The sequence below is a fragment of the Gallus gallus genome, chromosome 24 (genome assembly GCF_016699485.2).
Source record: "Gallus gallus isolate bGalGal1 chromosome 24, bGalGal1.mat.broiler.GRCg7b, whole genome shotgun sequence".
In the NCBI taxonomy this organism is placed as follows: Eukaryota; Metazoa; Chordata; class Aves; order Galliformes; family Phasianidae; genus Gallus; species Gallus gallus.
Window position 1 is genome coordinate 4,425,867 of NC_052555.1, and position 15,157 is coordinate 4,441,023.

General features: G+C 43.6%; 1 protein-coding gene across 6 annotated transcripts in view; it reads right to left on the minus strand.

Moving 5' to 3' along the window:
- Positions 1 to 15,157, minus strand: part of KMT2A (lysine methyltransferase 2A) — a 47,764-nt gene that overhangs the window by 26,673 nt on the left and 5,934 nt on the right. For 5 of the 6 annotated variants that reach the window (XM_025143346.3, XM_025143344.3, XM_025143343.3 and 2 more), the window contains exons 2-8: positions 9,115 to 9,184; positions 5,681 to 8,349; positions 4,221 to 4,398; positions 3,553 to 3,787; positions 1,924 to 1,988; positions 972 to 1,343; positions 278 to 351 (exon numbers count right to left, since the gene is read on the minus strand). In XM_025143346.3, coding sequence (XP_024999114.2) covers positions 278 to 351; positions 972 to 1,343; positions 1,924 to 1,988; positions 3,553 to 3,787; positions 4,221 to 4,398; positions 5,681 to 8,230 — 3,474 coding nt within the window. In that variant the 5' untranslated portion in view covers positions 8,231 to 8,349; positions 9,115 to 9,184. The remainder of the gene's footprint in view (positions 1 to 277; positions 352 to 971; positions 1,344 to 1,923; positions 1,989 to 3,552; positions 3,788 to 4,220; positions 4,399 to 5,680; positions 8,350 to 9,114; positions 9,185 to 15,157) is intronic. The other variant, XM_025143345.3, reaches the window with a different exon arrangement.

Here is a 15,157-nt window from a genome sequence, read left to right on the forward strand (position 1 = left end):
GTACAATCTGCTCAAGCTCACAAGAAATTACACGTTTCTCATTGACAAGACTGAAAACTTCCTCCTCAAATACCACAAAAGACCCTGAGTAGCATTAGGAATCAAGTTAGATCAGTCTGAAATCAGTATTCAAAGGAAAAGGAACAGAACTGAATTCCCACAGGTATTTCAAGTACACAGAAATCTGCAGAAGGGTTAAGTAATACAGTTTTACTTTCTAGACAGACAGATTGATGTTCTGGAAATTCATTGACTGTGTACAAAAAACAGTATTCACCTTTTCTTTTGGTTTCTGTTTCACAGGGAAAGTTGGACGGGGAGCAATTTTTTTCTGTTTGTTTTGTTCTGTGCCTAGGAAGGGGGGAAAAATTATGAGTATTTCAAGTAACTAACAGGTACCTGTAGAGAAGAGAAGGGAAAAAAAACAGCTGTGTAATAAGAGATGAATTTTAGACTGGAATTTTTCCACCATCTTTGTGACTGTACATCACCAGCTATGACTGGGGCAGTCTGCAAGGCATGGCCAGTCGAACTTGGTCTGCTAAAACTCTGAAGTGTTCCAGGTGTAAAGCAACAGAAGTCCTGGAGCTGCCTTTTTGGTCACTGTCCACGCCGTTCTGTACTATGTGCAATACTAGGCTATGTTTTTGTAGTAAGACATTACACTCCTGTTGTTTCACATTCCGACTGCCAGTAAGCTTAACAATATTGCAAATATACTTCAAGATTGCCAAGACTGCGTGACTAAAAATCACATTAAAGGTTGTCACTTATCTTCCCATCCCAATAAATTATGCAGTTCAATACAAGGAAGCCAGTTCTAAACAAAATTCCCAAAACAACTTGCTTTAATTTCACCAGATCATAAAGCATTTATCGGTTTTAAAATCCAACAGATTTTAGCAGCATTAATACTGTTACTTAACATGATTCACGATTCAAACATATTGAAGATAAACAGTCCCATTTACCTATTTCTGGCTGTGGAGGCTGCTTTTTCTTAGGCTCAGAAGTGGTAACTTTTGGTGCTTCCTTTTTCAAAGGTCCTGAGCTTGGTGGCTGAGACGGAGGGAGCTGTACTGGCTGGGCTGTCTGTTTGCCAGTCTTTCTGGCACCAGATGCAGGGGTCTGTTTGGGCTCTGGTGGGGGAACAGAGGAATTCCCATCCTCATGCTTCTCCTCCACAGGCTTACGAGCAGGTTCGCTGCTCTTCTTTACAGCACTATCTTCTCTTGGTACAACAGTTGGAGGAGTTGGTTTCTGTCCAGAGTCCAATTGGTTCTTTCCAGAATGACTTTCTTTCTTTTCATTTGTCTTGGATTTCTTCTCTTTCTTTTTTGCAGCTAGAAAGAAAAAAGCATCAGTAAAGTAACACATATAAAATTGTGCAACTTCAGATGACTCAGTGCATTTTAAGAACTTGAGGGAGTTCAGCATCCTGACCACTGTGACAACAACATGCAAACCTCCAGAGGTCCAGTGCCAAGGATGCAGGGATTTAACAAAATACATATAACATACACACGGCTCACTTAAGGCTTATGTCAGAGACGAGGATGTGCCAAGGGATTTATCAGTCCTCATATCACTTAGGAACAAAGAAACAAACCTCTGAGAATTGGCTGAGCTTAAGTGCTGAGGGAAGGCTCATCAGCTGTCAGTAGCCGTTCCTTACAAAAAGGAGGAGAAACTACAAGTCTGAGCTGAAAGAGATAACCACTGTCTCTGTTTAGAGTTGCTAGCTGCATTTGCATCTCTTCTGCAACTTTCACATGACCCCAGCAAAACAGCCAGGTTCCCTGTTAGCGTTTGGTTTCAGACTAAACTTTTATAGTTGTGTGCAGTCACAGTGAGAGCAAAGAGCAAAATTTAAGGTATGAAAATTTCTCTCATCCTGCACTTGAGCCAAACTTCCCAGCCTACCTTTAGCTTGCTTCTGGAGATATGCTTTTGAAGGCATCCACTGTAGATTCTGACACTTCCTCATTCTACAAAGAAAGAACATGTCACCCAATCAGAAATCAGAAGAAAAATGCAGACATTAGGAAGGCATTCTGTAAACATTCAACATGACTAAAAAGAAAGAAAACCATCATCAATGCATCCACCAACTTTCACCGAACTGTCTTCTCCTTCTTCAGAAACATTTAAAAGAATCTTATTTTCCTGTATTTTCTTTTTCTCCCCTACACTCACAACACAATTTTGAAGATAATGAAACTCTGCTTCACTGGTAAATACCCCATCAATTCCACTTCTTAGAAAATGGTATTTGAGTAGTATCAGAACGCTTCTAAGAGCTCTAAAACAACATCAAACACTCACCAGTAGGCTTTATGTAACCCAAATATGCTATTTCAGATTAAAATATTATTTATATATATATATATAAATATATATATATATATATATATATATATATATATAAAATGTATTCCATGGAGTAGGATTGGATTAAGTGTGACCAAATATTTTTTAAGTGTTCAGTTCCTATTTTCCTCACGTCTAATGCATGTTGTCTTCTAAATATTGAGCAACAGACTTTGTTTCTGCCTTCATTCTTGTAGCGCAGTCAGTGGTTTTGAAACCCAGCCCAAGGCCAGGGCAAAGCTGCTTGGAGTTAGATTACTTATGTTCAGAAGTCTGCTGACTGTTTTTACACAGATGAGCACTCCATAGCAATTCTCAGAGTTGCACTTTATAAATAGCTTTTATATCACAACAATCTTTCTGATACCACTTCATTTGCTGCCTGTTCAGACAGATTATCTAGTCTGGAAAAATCAATTTGATAGAGCAATTAAAAAAGCAAAAGGTTCAGACAAAGTGATACGTACAAAATGATGGGAAAACTAAGTAATGGAGTTACTTCTTAACGATATCCAGAGACATCTTTGTTATATGAAGTCTATATTCATGAGATAAACTTCATTTGGAAAAAAGAAGCTCTCCATAAATGCCTTCTGGGAGAACAAGAGGTAAAATACATATGCATACATTGCCATTCTTGCAATAATAATCTTTCACTCAGAAGGTGGTGACACATTGGAACAGGTTGCCCAAGGAGGTTGTGGATGCCCTGTCCCTGGATGCATTCAAGGCCAGGCTGGATGTGGCTCTGGGCAGCCTGGTCCAGTGGTTGGCAACGCTGCCTGTGGCAGGGGGGCTGAAACTAGATGATCTTTGAGGTCCTTTTCAACCCAGGCCATTTCATGGTTCTATGGATAACCCATACTGCTGAATGAAAGTCACTGGTCTCATTTCAAATGGCTCTCAGTGCTACTATGACAGTTTCTTCAAAGTAAGGAGAATAAACTGGAAGTGAACTTCAGAAAAAGAGCTCATGAAAAGCACACCTTGAATCAGGATCAACACTCCTAAATTAAATTGCTTTTAATTCCCTGTAGTGATCCAGCCTCAGCCCAGGCCAAATTCATCCAAAGCCTACGCGACAGGACTAAAAGCCTGTTGTTTCTCACCCCAGAGTGTGGGTGTGCTTATCCTGCTCCATACAGAGATTAGCCAAGCAGTTTCTCAAACACTCAGACTTACTTGCAGCACTGCTTCTTTATATTCCGCCCACCAAACTTGGGTTTGTCCAGACAGTTAGTGCAGACACCACAGTCCTCTGGAACCTGACAGCCTGAGCACTGCCCACAGCGCCTTGAGCGTCGGCCCTTCTTCACTGGAGGTTCTTGCTGTGCCTTGTTTCTGGTTACCGGCTTAATTGGTTTGATAGGTGGAGCAAGAGGTTCAGCCTCTTCAGAGCCAGCTACTGATGATTTGTCTATTAGAAAAAAAAGTTCTGTGAATTCACGGAAGTCAAATAATCTTTCAGAAGTGAGTAATGAGCTCGTGGAATCTATTCTGTTACATCTAAGTTCATCTGCAGAGCCACACAAGGGGCGTGTGTGACCACATATGTATACATATACATGTGGTACGTACATACACACCACCCTCAACTGACCTCAAGTGCAGCATATAACAGATTTTTATAAAAATTAACAATGGTTAAAAGGGTTAACCTTGTCTTAGTGGTGTTTTAACACAGAGCCCAGATCTGTTTAACATACTACCCCTTATTAAATGCTCGAAGATCTCATTCTCGCAGGTTCAGACGTGGTTGTATTTATTACAAAGGTAAAGATGCCATTAACCCAACTAGTCAACGAAAGCAGACTTTCCATGAATCCACAAGTGAAAACTGGAAGTCTTACCATCGTTCCCCATGGAAGACAGTATCTTCTCTCGCTCTTCCCACGGTAAGGCACTCAGAGTGGGCATGTCATCAGGAAACACCGCTCGCTTACGGCCCAGGGCAACAGCTGCTCTCCTGCAAACATGCTTTATTCGTGGTCCTCGGACTGACGTTTCTGATGAATCGCTCTCTTGTCCCTGGATTTCAAGACATGAAAATAGACAGTGTTCCTAAGAAAGGTACAAAAGTGGGACTGTGACACATGCAATGGAAACTTCTATATAACCTAAGAAGAATTAAAGTATATCCTAGCTTGCATTTTGTAAGAGCCAAGGGAGAAATACTCTCAGTCTTCTAAGCTTCAGATATACAAGAGAAGATAATTCAAAAGAACAAGAAGTTTTGTTCACTTGGATTTACAAAGTTTCTACCTGTTACTGGAAAGCAAACTCACTCATGAAGCCATATGTTATCAAAGCAACGACATCAGAAATCCAGAGTTGACTGGAATCAGGATAAAGCAGACTAACGCTGGGTACGAACTGATCTGGCAGAAGACAGAAGTAAGTAAAGCTGCTTAAATCAGGCTCTTTGACAGCTTTGCAGCTGTTAGGATGAGGGCATTGTGTTTACTGAGGTGATAAATGCAGCAGTTTAGTGCAATTTTCCATGTTTTCAATACAAGATTCTGAGATGTATCCTAATGAAAGAACTCCCCCGAACAGTTAATTGCAAGGGTCTGGGTTTCTTAATATAAACATGCCAGGCACACACATTTTCATTTCGGGGACAAAAGATAAGCACTAGTAATTTCTACCATTAACATTATCAGGGAAAGTAATACTTAAAATAGAAAGGAAATATTCTGTGAAAAGGTATTGCTATCATATAACACCTACCTTTTTGATAGCTAAATAGATTGCAGGGTGGGTTTGTGGTGGGGCAAATGCAGAGAGGGAAGACAGGAAAGCAGTAGGAAGCAGTTCTCCAACCAGATGCAAAATCCCAATGGATTTTGCTTCTGCCCATAAGTAACAGATCAGATCATCATATGAGATAGTTAACAGAAGAGAGACCAAGATTAACTCCATCTTCAGAAAAACGACTGCAGTCTGTTAGAACTATGCTTTCAAAAATGCATATTACCCTTGATGTTCACTTTGCTTAGATGTGTACAGAGAAACCTAATAACCAGCTCCACTGTACCGCAGTCCAAAAATGCACCCAGCTCCCCCTGAGCTGACTACACAGCAGCTTTCTCTCCCCCTCAACTTCTGTCCATGCCTTCTCATTTTTGGATCCCTTACCATCTGTTGCACTAACAGCTTCTTAGCCTGGCATGCTAATTCTTCACGCTCAGGATATGAAAGCTGCTTGTGATTTTCAGTGGAAATTCCAAACAAGATGCACCCTAGCAAAAAAGAAGTAACAACAAAACACCACACGCACACACACACACAAAAAAAGGAAAATAAATACCTGTGCTTTTGGCTGATCTGCTTGTTTGAGGGACTTGCTCTTCTCGATCTTGTACAGCTGGGCTTTTGCTTTTTTCAGAAGACTGGCTACCCTTTTGTCAGTCATCGGCAGTTTGTCTGCTTGAGCCAACATAGAGCTGATGGAGGAAGCGGAATGTTTAACGGTGCTTGAAGCAGGAGTAGAGAGACGCAGAGCTTTTTCCTTCTCCAAAGATGGCACAGCAGGGCTGAGGTCCAGATCTGATTTGTCTAACCCCCCTCTACCTTTCTTGGATGTTTTGGTTTTGATGGCTGTTGTATCTACCAGAGCAGCAGTGGAAACATCTGCCACAGGATCTATTGCTGTAGACTTCCTCCGCCCGGCAGTTTTTTTTGCAGAAGATGATGCTGCAACATCTTCACTGACAACTTTTTCTTTGGGCATTTTACCTACAGGAAACAAAGCAGAGCTACTCTGAATTTCTGACCCTTTTCTCCTTTTCTCTTTCCTTGACTCACGTTTGTTCTCCTTCTCTCTCTCTCTGTCTTTCTCTCTGCTCTTGTCCTTCTCCACACTCTTATCAGCGTCTTTATCTTTGGACAGTTCCTCTGTTGCCCTGTCTTTGTTTCTGCCTCTCTCTGTCTGGGGACTTGTTGTGAACCAAGGAAAGAGAGGAGTAGGACTACTAGATGAGAAAGGCTCTGCTGGAGTGCTAGTCTGCTTCCTTTGTCTCTGGCTTCTTTCTGCTGATTCCCCAGACTGTGTTAGGGAATGGGAAGGAAAAGTAAAAGTTGAATTTAAGGCACTAGTGGCAAGAGAACTAACAGAAATGCTAGTTAATGAGGAAGAGACAGAAGACTGTGGGGTGAGAGTTGTCAGGTCAGAGGTACTAAGTCTCCCACTTCTTGTCCTCATGGAGTGCGAAGGAGATCTGGGTTCTGAGCGGATAGGGCTAAACACTTTTCTCTTTCGTTTCCTAGAAGAGACACCTGTTGCAGAAGTTCCCGTAGTGGTTCGACCAACGGATGAGGGCAAAGTTACAGATTCAAAGATTCTGGAGTGGGCCTCGCTTGGAGTGAATCTCGGAGCTCTCAACAGAGGACTTCTCTTGTGCATATCAAATCTTGTTCCAGAATGAAGAGAGAACAGACGTGCTGGAGCCGTAGCACCTGGCGTCGAGAAGCCAGACGCAAAGCCAACGTCCTCCGGTGTCAGCGGTGGGGGTCTAAAGTTATCAAATATTGGTTTGCGAATAAGACCCTCTTTGGCATATTTTGCTGATGAGAAGTACTGTGGTTCTGACCTGGAATGCTTTAGAGAGGTCCACCTAAACGTTGGCTCTCGCAGAATTGATTTACGTTTCTCTTGCATTGGTGCAGCAGAAGTAGGAAGAAAGGGTGAGGCTAATGGTATGGTAGGAGGCATGAGCCAGGGAGTGTGGTCTGAGATGCCGGAAGCAGGTTGTAGTGGTGGGGGAGGAGTGAGCAGAGGGGGAGGAGGAGAGGAGGAGGACTGCTGCTGTGGCACACTTGGCACGGCTGACAGCTTTTTGGCAGTCCTCTGGCCGAAACTTCTTTCTGTTATCGAAAACCTTCTGTTTCTCCTGTCGCTGTTATCATTCTCAGGGGACTGAGAAACGGGTAGAGGTGTGTGAACTTCTGGAGTATTACTTCGTTCCTCAGAAAGCGTCTGCATCTCCTCAGAAGCCTGAGAGTCCGTAGACGTATCGACGCTTGGGCTACTGGACCGGGAGGAGTCTGAAGACATCTGAGATGAATGCTGAGAAGCAGCACTGGATTTTTCACTGGATCCACAAGACGTAGCACTGAACCTGCTGTTCGGCGTGGATTCTAGTCGGGATATTTTAATAGGAGGGTCGTAGTCTTCATCTTCAATGAACCGTTTGGGCGTTTTAATAATCCGTGAAGAGATAGCACTTACAACTGGCATGATGAACTGCCGGATGTTTTTAAGCTGGGTTCTCCCCTTTCTGCCCTGCAGTTTGGCTGCTTCTTTCTCGATCTTTTTTTGTGCCCCCTTCTTAGCCCTCTGCAAGAGTTGCTTAGCGATTGTTGCATCTGTCCTTTTTGTGGAAGGTATGATCCTAACAGGCTTAATCCTGCGTGGACTCTGTCTGACAGCAGTCTTCTCTTCCTTTGTAGGAGGCGGCGTGCCATCCTTTTCTTTACGTATCCTTTGGGGTTTCTCCAGCTGCGAATTTATGACCAAGCTCGAGGAAGTCTTCAAACGTTCAGAAGATGGCGGCCTTCCCCTCCTGCGCACGATCTGAACACTTTTCCTCCCTATTTGAAGTTTTGCCCCAGGCTTAAATTTAGATTTTAGTGGGGAGAGTTTACTAGTTCTTAATTTCTTAATTTTAGTTGCTTGCTGAAATGTAGTGGATGGTGACCTTTTGATTTTTTTCAGACTCTCTTTATCTTCTTTGCTACCCTTCTGAATATCTGATGTGTCCTTTACTTGCGACAACTTGAACTTTACACTAGTAAGTGTTGGAGGTCTTCCTCGTCTTTTTTCCCCACTTTTCAGTTCCTTCTTCTTTACTTTCTCCATGGACGTGGTTTCAGACTTGCTTGAAGGGGAACACACTGATGAAGAGTCTGACAGTACAGCTGAACTTCGGTCAGAACTGCTCCGGGGCCTCCCACGAGGTTTTCGTGGACTAGATTTAACTGAGAGAGAAGTAGAGAAAGCAGAGTACACATTAAATTTCTCTGAGTGTCAGATCAGCATTATCCAGGTCACACAGGTATTTACTCAGTATAAATTGCATAACCCCGACAAGTTGCTAAAATCCTCAGTTCATTAATAGATAAAAATAGCATTTTATCAATATATAGATAAAGAATTCCATCACAAAATAAATCTCTTAAAAATCTCTAAGTAAAACAATACAAAAGAAAACAAAAACCCTGGTTTAAGCTTTGAAATATATTTAGCATTCAGGACTCCAGCCAGAATCATCAAGCAGACATGTGCGACTTGATTACTCACCTCCACCAGTGCATCTCAATCCACACCCACCAACCCAGCTATTGCACTTCTGGATCTTCACATAGCTCAAACTATATACTTCATTCTTCATGTGAAACACCCCATTAGCAAGGCTGTCCACAATAAAATTCTCTAGCAAGGCTAAATTGAGTATTGTGGTGAATGAGTAGAGTACTGTGGTGAAAGCAATTATTGACGAGAACCTAAATCAAAACCACTCATTTGCTTTCAGACCCATTGTGATTTCAACCTACCTACCTCTTGAACAGATCAAATCGAAAGACACCACAATGATAGACAGCACCCAAAACTAAACTGAATCCAAAGACCATCCAATGGCCTTTATGGTGTATGAGATTTAAGACAAGGAACAGGAAAGACACGAGAGCAGCATCACAAAGGAGCACAGGGAGTCAACATCCATTCCTGCTACTGGAACATACCTGTGGGGGACCGGGTGGGACTTTGTACTTTGATTTCTTCATCTGAACCAAAGCCTAGGAACTGTTCATCCTGCAACAAAAAAGAGAATTAACATTTGGGAGCTTCAGCAGGGCCTTTACTTCCCTCCAGCCCCCACTCTGAGCAGCCTCTCCCTACTCCCACAAGAGCAATGCTCACAACCCCTGGAAGGAAAGCACACAGTTTCAGGGCTTCTGCCAACCCTGCAGGCCTTCAGATGTAGCCCACCCCAACACCTCCACCACCCAATGGCCTCCAAGCTGAGCAACAGGCTGGACTGGGCTCCAACTGCTGACATGAAGATGGAGCAATACTGAAGGCACTGTTCTCTCTACAATAGCACTGACACCCTGCAACAGCACTGACTATATGGAAACACCACTAACCAGTATGGTTTATTTTTTATGCTGACAGTGACAACAGAATCCAAAAAGAATCGGGAAAAAGAAAAAAAGCAAAACACTACAAGTGCTGTAAGACAAGGTGCAGATAACGAACTAAGTAACACCAACATAAGGTGCGTCACAACTGGCAATAAAAGCTCATGCTACAAAAAGCTGCTGAATCGTGAAATGGCCATCTTTGATACGGCAAAGCAAATCAATATTCCAATGCAATGTTCCAGGCACTCTGTTCACATTAAGTCAGGTTTCTCATGGAGTATGCAAATGTAAATCCTCGTGATGTGCCACCAATGTTTGTGACTCTATTTTTATGCTGATCCGTATTTCCTGGTGCAATTTCACCTCAAGCAATTATGATCTCCATTCTTAAATTCCCTCTGCACTTTACAAACAGACATGCCACTTGCTGCTTGCTTCTTTAAGCGCCTGTGCACCCTGGCTGCATGCTGGAAAGTAACTTCTTGTTCTACCAGGAAGGTGCCACAGCTCTAATCGCAACAGCTCAAGTCTTCAATGAGTTCTGAGAGAGGAAGTACTTGAAAAATAGTACGCTGAAAGGAAAAAGGTGCAGTACTACGGAACAGGAGCCCTTCAGCAGTGCAAATCAACAACAACTTAATTTAGCTCTGGGCTGATTCAAGAGTATGTTGAAACAGTGCCTCTTCCCCATCTTGTGCTTTATATGTTAAGTACCTAATTCACTTACACTCAGAAAGTCTCAACTGCTGAAACAACAGTTTAAAGAAATCGAACCACATGCCAGTAACCTGCATGGCCATCCCCAGGAATAGGAAATTCGTTCAGGTATGCAAAATGCAAACCCAAAATATACCAATTCCATTTGGGTAGCTGAGCTAGCCTGACCCCTGTAGGTTTCACACTCCAATAGTTTGCTAGCTGTGTGGAACTTGACGCATTGAGAAGCCATTCAAGTTTTCAACAGAGAAAACAGTCCAGCACACCTAACGCAATAGAGACAAACAGCGCTCATAACCACAGCAAACAGCACTGATAACTCAATTAAAAAAAAAAAAAAGTATACCCCAATGGCAAAACGTGCTGTTTCTACCTGATGTATCTTGCATTGGGCAGAAGAATCCATGACCTTTTCCTGAAAGGCAAGAACTACCACTTCCCAAAGTTGATTCCATGTTAATAGGAAGGGAACCAACGCCAAGCTGTGACCCAGCAGCACTGAGCAGCCTGGCACCTTAAGATCCAGATGTCAGGACAAGCATCACACTGCCTGTCTATGCCACAGGGAGCACCACAAGAGCAGAGCTGTTCAGGGAGACCAAACCACAGACCTCTGAACTATCGATTCCCAATCTCTCCTCTAAACGGTGCCTCCGAAGTTCAGGCATTGGCATTCAGCCCTGCACCTTCAATGGTTTTCAGTTTCCTTCCTTTCTTCCCTTACATCTCTGTTAATGTAACTGTCACTCCCACTACGATAGCTTTATATTCTTTCTTCCTTGTCCTTCTGTTTTACAAGAACAAACCACAAAAGCGATGCTCCCACGCTGTTTGCAGTGCTCTCCCTCGACAAGTCCAAGCCATTGTTACAGCCACACCACCCATTCCCACTCCCAGGCCAGCAATGCCCCCTGCACATCCACCTGACCTGCTCTGGATTTTTTCGTTTGCACTCTGCTCACCCAAAATCTTATCTGCCTCTTTAAGCACTAAGACAGACTGACTACGCATGGAGGTGTGGAGGATGTATGTGAAACAAGCTGACAGCTACAGGCTTCAGAGCAGAGAATGTTCTTCATAAGGGGGCTGCTGAGCTAAATTGAGGGAAAAAATAATTAAACTCCTTGCTGAGAGGAAGGCTAACAATAACTATTAATCCTAAAGACCACTTGGTGTAAAAGATAGCAATGATTTCTTTCCATAAAGCAATTCAGTTCCAAGTCTCTCAGCTCCAATTAAACATCCCCCGGTGCTTCATTCATTTGCTGTGCAGAAACAGCGCTGAAGGAAGGGAGCTCACAGCTGCAGCTCTGGACCCACAGTGCTGCTGTGTGAAAAGCACACCTCTACAAAACAGACTGCTGAAAGTAACCCCTTTAAGGCTTTTAATGCCAAAAGCATCTGGAATATTTTGTCTTCAGGTCTCACACTATCCTGTCCTACATGGAAGTTAGTAATCCCAGCAAGTATGGTTGTGTAAGTTGGGGTTTCTTCTTCATCTGGAAAAAAAAAAAACATAAATGAGACTTGAGCAAAATCACACCCTACCAAGAAAGGCTGTCACCATCTTCTATTATACAAAGCCCTTGGAAACTTGCAATTAAAAATAACCTCACTTAAAATAACAAAGGGGTACAGGCGCTGTGTACCAGCAGTTAAACCCTAGGAAAAGAAAACAATTATGTAGTTACTGTCAAGAGATGGCAGTTCGGCATTCAAAGATAAGAGTGGGACAGGCAGAAGCCTAGCTCCTAATGGTTCTTCTGCCCAGAACAGAACACTGGGTTTAAAGAAACCAGAACTCACAATGCAGCCCGCAGGTACTCCAGGCACTCCTCCCCCCTCCACCTTTCCATGAAAAGAAATAAGGACTTGAGCACTACTTTTACTTCCCCTTAAGAAGTTTGCTCAGATCTGCTTCCCTGCGGTCTGACCCAGGTCAGGGCTTCCTTACAACTGCACAGGGAGGAAAGCTGGAGAAAATTCAAGGAAACTTGCACAGTTTCTGCAGTAAGAATCCCCATTCCTGCCATGCTGAAAAGAAGCTTCCCATTAGGTATCACAAAGCTACTATCCCGCCCCAGCCATCACAAAACAACTTGGAAACATACAACCTCTCATCAAATATATGGAGTCTGGGGCCATGAAGTAAATAGGATAAAACACAACTGTCTAACAGTCCTGATTTGTGACTGCCTCGAAGTCACTGTGACTAACATGAATGCTGTTTTGCTGTTTTCATTTGTGTTGCCTTTTTTAATTATATTTTTCACCATTGCACACCATAATGCACAAACCAGAACCTGCTTCATTTTCAAACTGCCCACTGTTAAATTACAAGCCCAACAGGTTAAATAAACCCTGGCTTCAGCCCAGTACCCTGGGAATGATCATCCTCTCTTATTTCCTACTAAGCAGTCACAAGAATTGTCTACAGTGAAGAGGCTCTCCAAAAAAATAATTACTTTGGCTGCATTTTCAGAAGTAGCATGACCAATGTGCCATTCAAGTTTGTTCGGTGACGTTCACCAGGGTATCATTGACCTCAAAGTGGTCATTCTCACCAAGTAAGAAGGAGGCCATGTAAATTAGCCCAATTAGCAATGATGGAGAAGGCTGCTAAGTACCAGTATGCACTTGCATGGCTGTCATCCATTCGATCAGTCCTATAGCAAAATTGAGTTTGGAGACAAATAAAGAAGGAAGTCTCCCTCCATTTTTTTTTCGAAGTTGCTATAAAGCATGACAGATGGAGAGTGATTAAAAACCATAATGGTTTTGCACATGACCTCATTTACCTGAGAAAGAATAATGCAACACAAAGGTCAGCTGGGATTATAAGTAACGGGATGAGGACAGGCTCACCTCATGGGCAAGGCTCAAAACAGCTCTGCATGCAGGGGCTGCCCCAGGTGGGCTGCACAGCTTCCTATGCACATCCCCACCCAACACTCAGCACACAGCCCAGGTTAGACCTCGAGGCTGTGAGCAGATGAGTGGAGTCTTCCCTGGAAGTAACCCGGTTCCTGCAAGAACAGGGAAGCCCCAAGCACATCCCTATTTGAACTCAACCTACCACAGCACTCTGGAGCAAGATTACTTTTCAAAGAACTTCTGATCGAAGATCTCAGAGGAAAATCCAGCTACAGACACAAAACTGTCCTGAAGGAACTGGTTTTCTGATCTCTGAGTAATACTACAACCCAAACCACCACAGCCCTGTCAAATCGCAGAGGTCTCTCATCGATGCTGTCAGAATCACTAAACCCAGCGATGCAGCTGATCCAGTCAGCTCTTACAAAGGTTTCTATCATTTGAAAGCAGAGCTATCTGAACCTTGCTTCACTTCTCTTCCTATTCACTGTTCTGGTTTTGGCCCCAGTTACGCAGCACCTCATCTTCTTGGAAAGAGAGGAGCTATTTTTAGCAGCTCACTCAGCAGCATGCTCGGTAACTACAGCACCACATCTCAGGGACTCCGTCCGAAGGAACGAGCATCCTTAGAGGGCAGCAATGAGCAACCCCTGAGCCCAGCTCTGGGGGCACTCACGGCTTTGTGGAAGGTGGAACCCCCTGGTAATGCTGGGAAATGCTGCCCAGGTGTTACTTAGGGGCAGCCTCACTAACAAACAGAACTTATGGGCTTAATGTTATAAAGAATCATAGAATGGCCTGGGTTGCAAAGGACCATAATGACCATCCAGTTTTAACCCCCCTGCTATGTGCAGGGTTGCCAACCACCTGACCAGGCTGCCCAGCTGCCCTTTCACTCTAATTCAATATCCAAAAGCTGTGAATGGGAATCATGCAGGAACCCTGCTAGGACCTTGCCTCCAAACAGCCCCAGCATCCTGAAAGTAAAGTAAAACTCTCAACTATTCACCTCCCCATGACAACTTCCATGACAACAGAGAGACCCAGCCCTGCCACTGTTTGCAGCAGTACTCTCAGTCACTAACTGCAACAACACAGCTCTGGTTAGAGCTCCAGTTTGGGAGTCCCTGGGCTTGCAGAATCACACAGAGGAACCCGCTGCAACAGTCTCACAGGGTGCACTGATCAGCACTGCCAGCTTACTAGAAGAAGAATGCCAATATCCAGTGGGGGGGGGGGGGGGACGACAGCACAGCCAGTCTATCACTATTTGGCCCAAACCACAAGCAACAGGCTCGCTTCTAACAGCCCACTAACAGAACACAGGCAGTTCTCATGTGCTGCACAGTTACGACTCCTTCAGCCCAGCCTGTCCCCTACAGTTAATACTCCATATGAAGAATTCTGATTCACAGTAGGAATACTTTTTAAAGCAGTTGAGAAATGCTCCTTTCACTTCCAATACCACCACTGAGGGTCAGCTGTGCTATTGCCTAGAGAAATTCAGCTTGCACCCAGCAAGAGAAAGGCAACAGCAGAGCCTCAGCCTGCATCTTGCAGAGCACTGGCACTCTGTTCTACAACGAACTCTTAGGAAGCAATGCTTCAGCTGAACTCCGACAACTGAGAGACGGAAAGTATTGTAGAGCTGTGGTTAAATAAAAGCAGACGCAGCTCACCACGCCGCCCAGACACACCAAAACATGGCCTGAAGTGCTTCTGACACTTCTGCACACACAGAGCTGTGCTCTATAGTTGCTGTATCAAAGGATAAAAAAAACTATATCTTCAATAGCACTGACTCATCTTTCACTTCTTAAGAAATGCATGCCACCTAACGAAGCAGAAAAGTATTACAAAGTATTTCAAAGACTGAACGATGCTTTCTTGCTTCACTCAGTGCAAACAGCACACCTTCCTGTGAGATATTTTGCAGCATCTCCATAACTTCAAGTCCAAGAGCTCTCTTGCTGTCAATGCACAAGGCTGAACTGTGGGTGCTGAACCTTCAATGCTGACAGTAGAACACAACTGAACAATGTGCAAGATG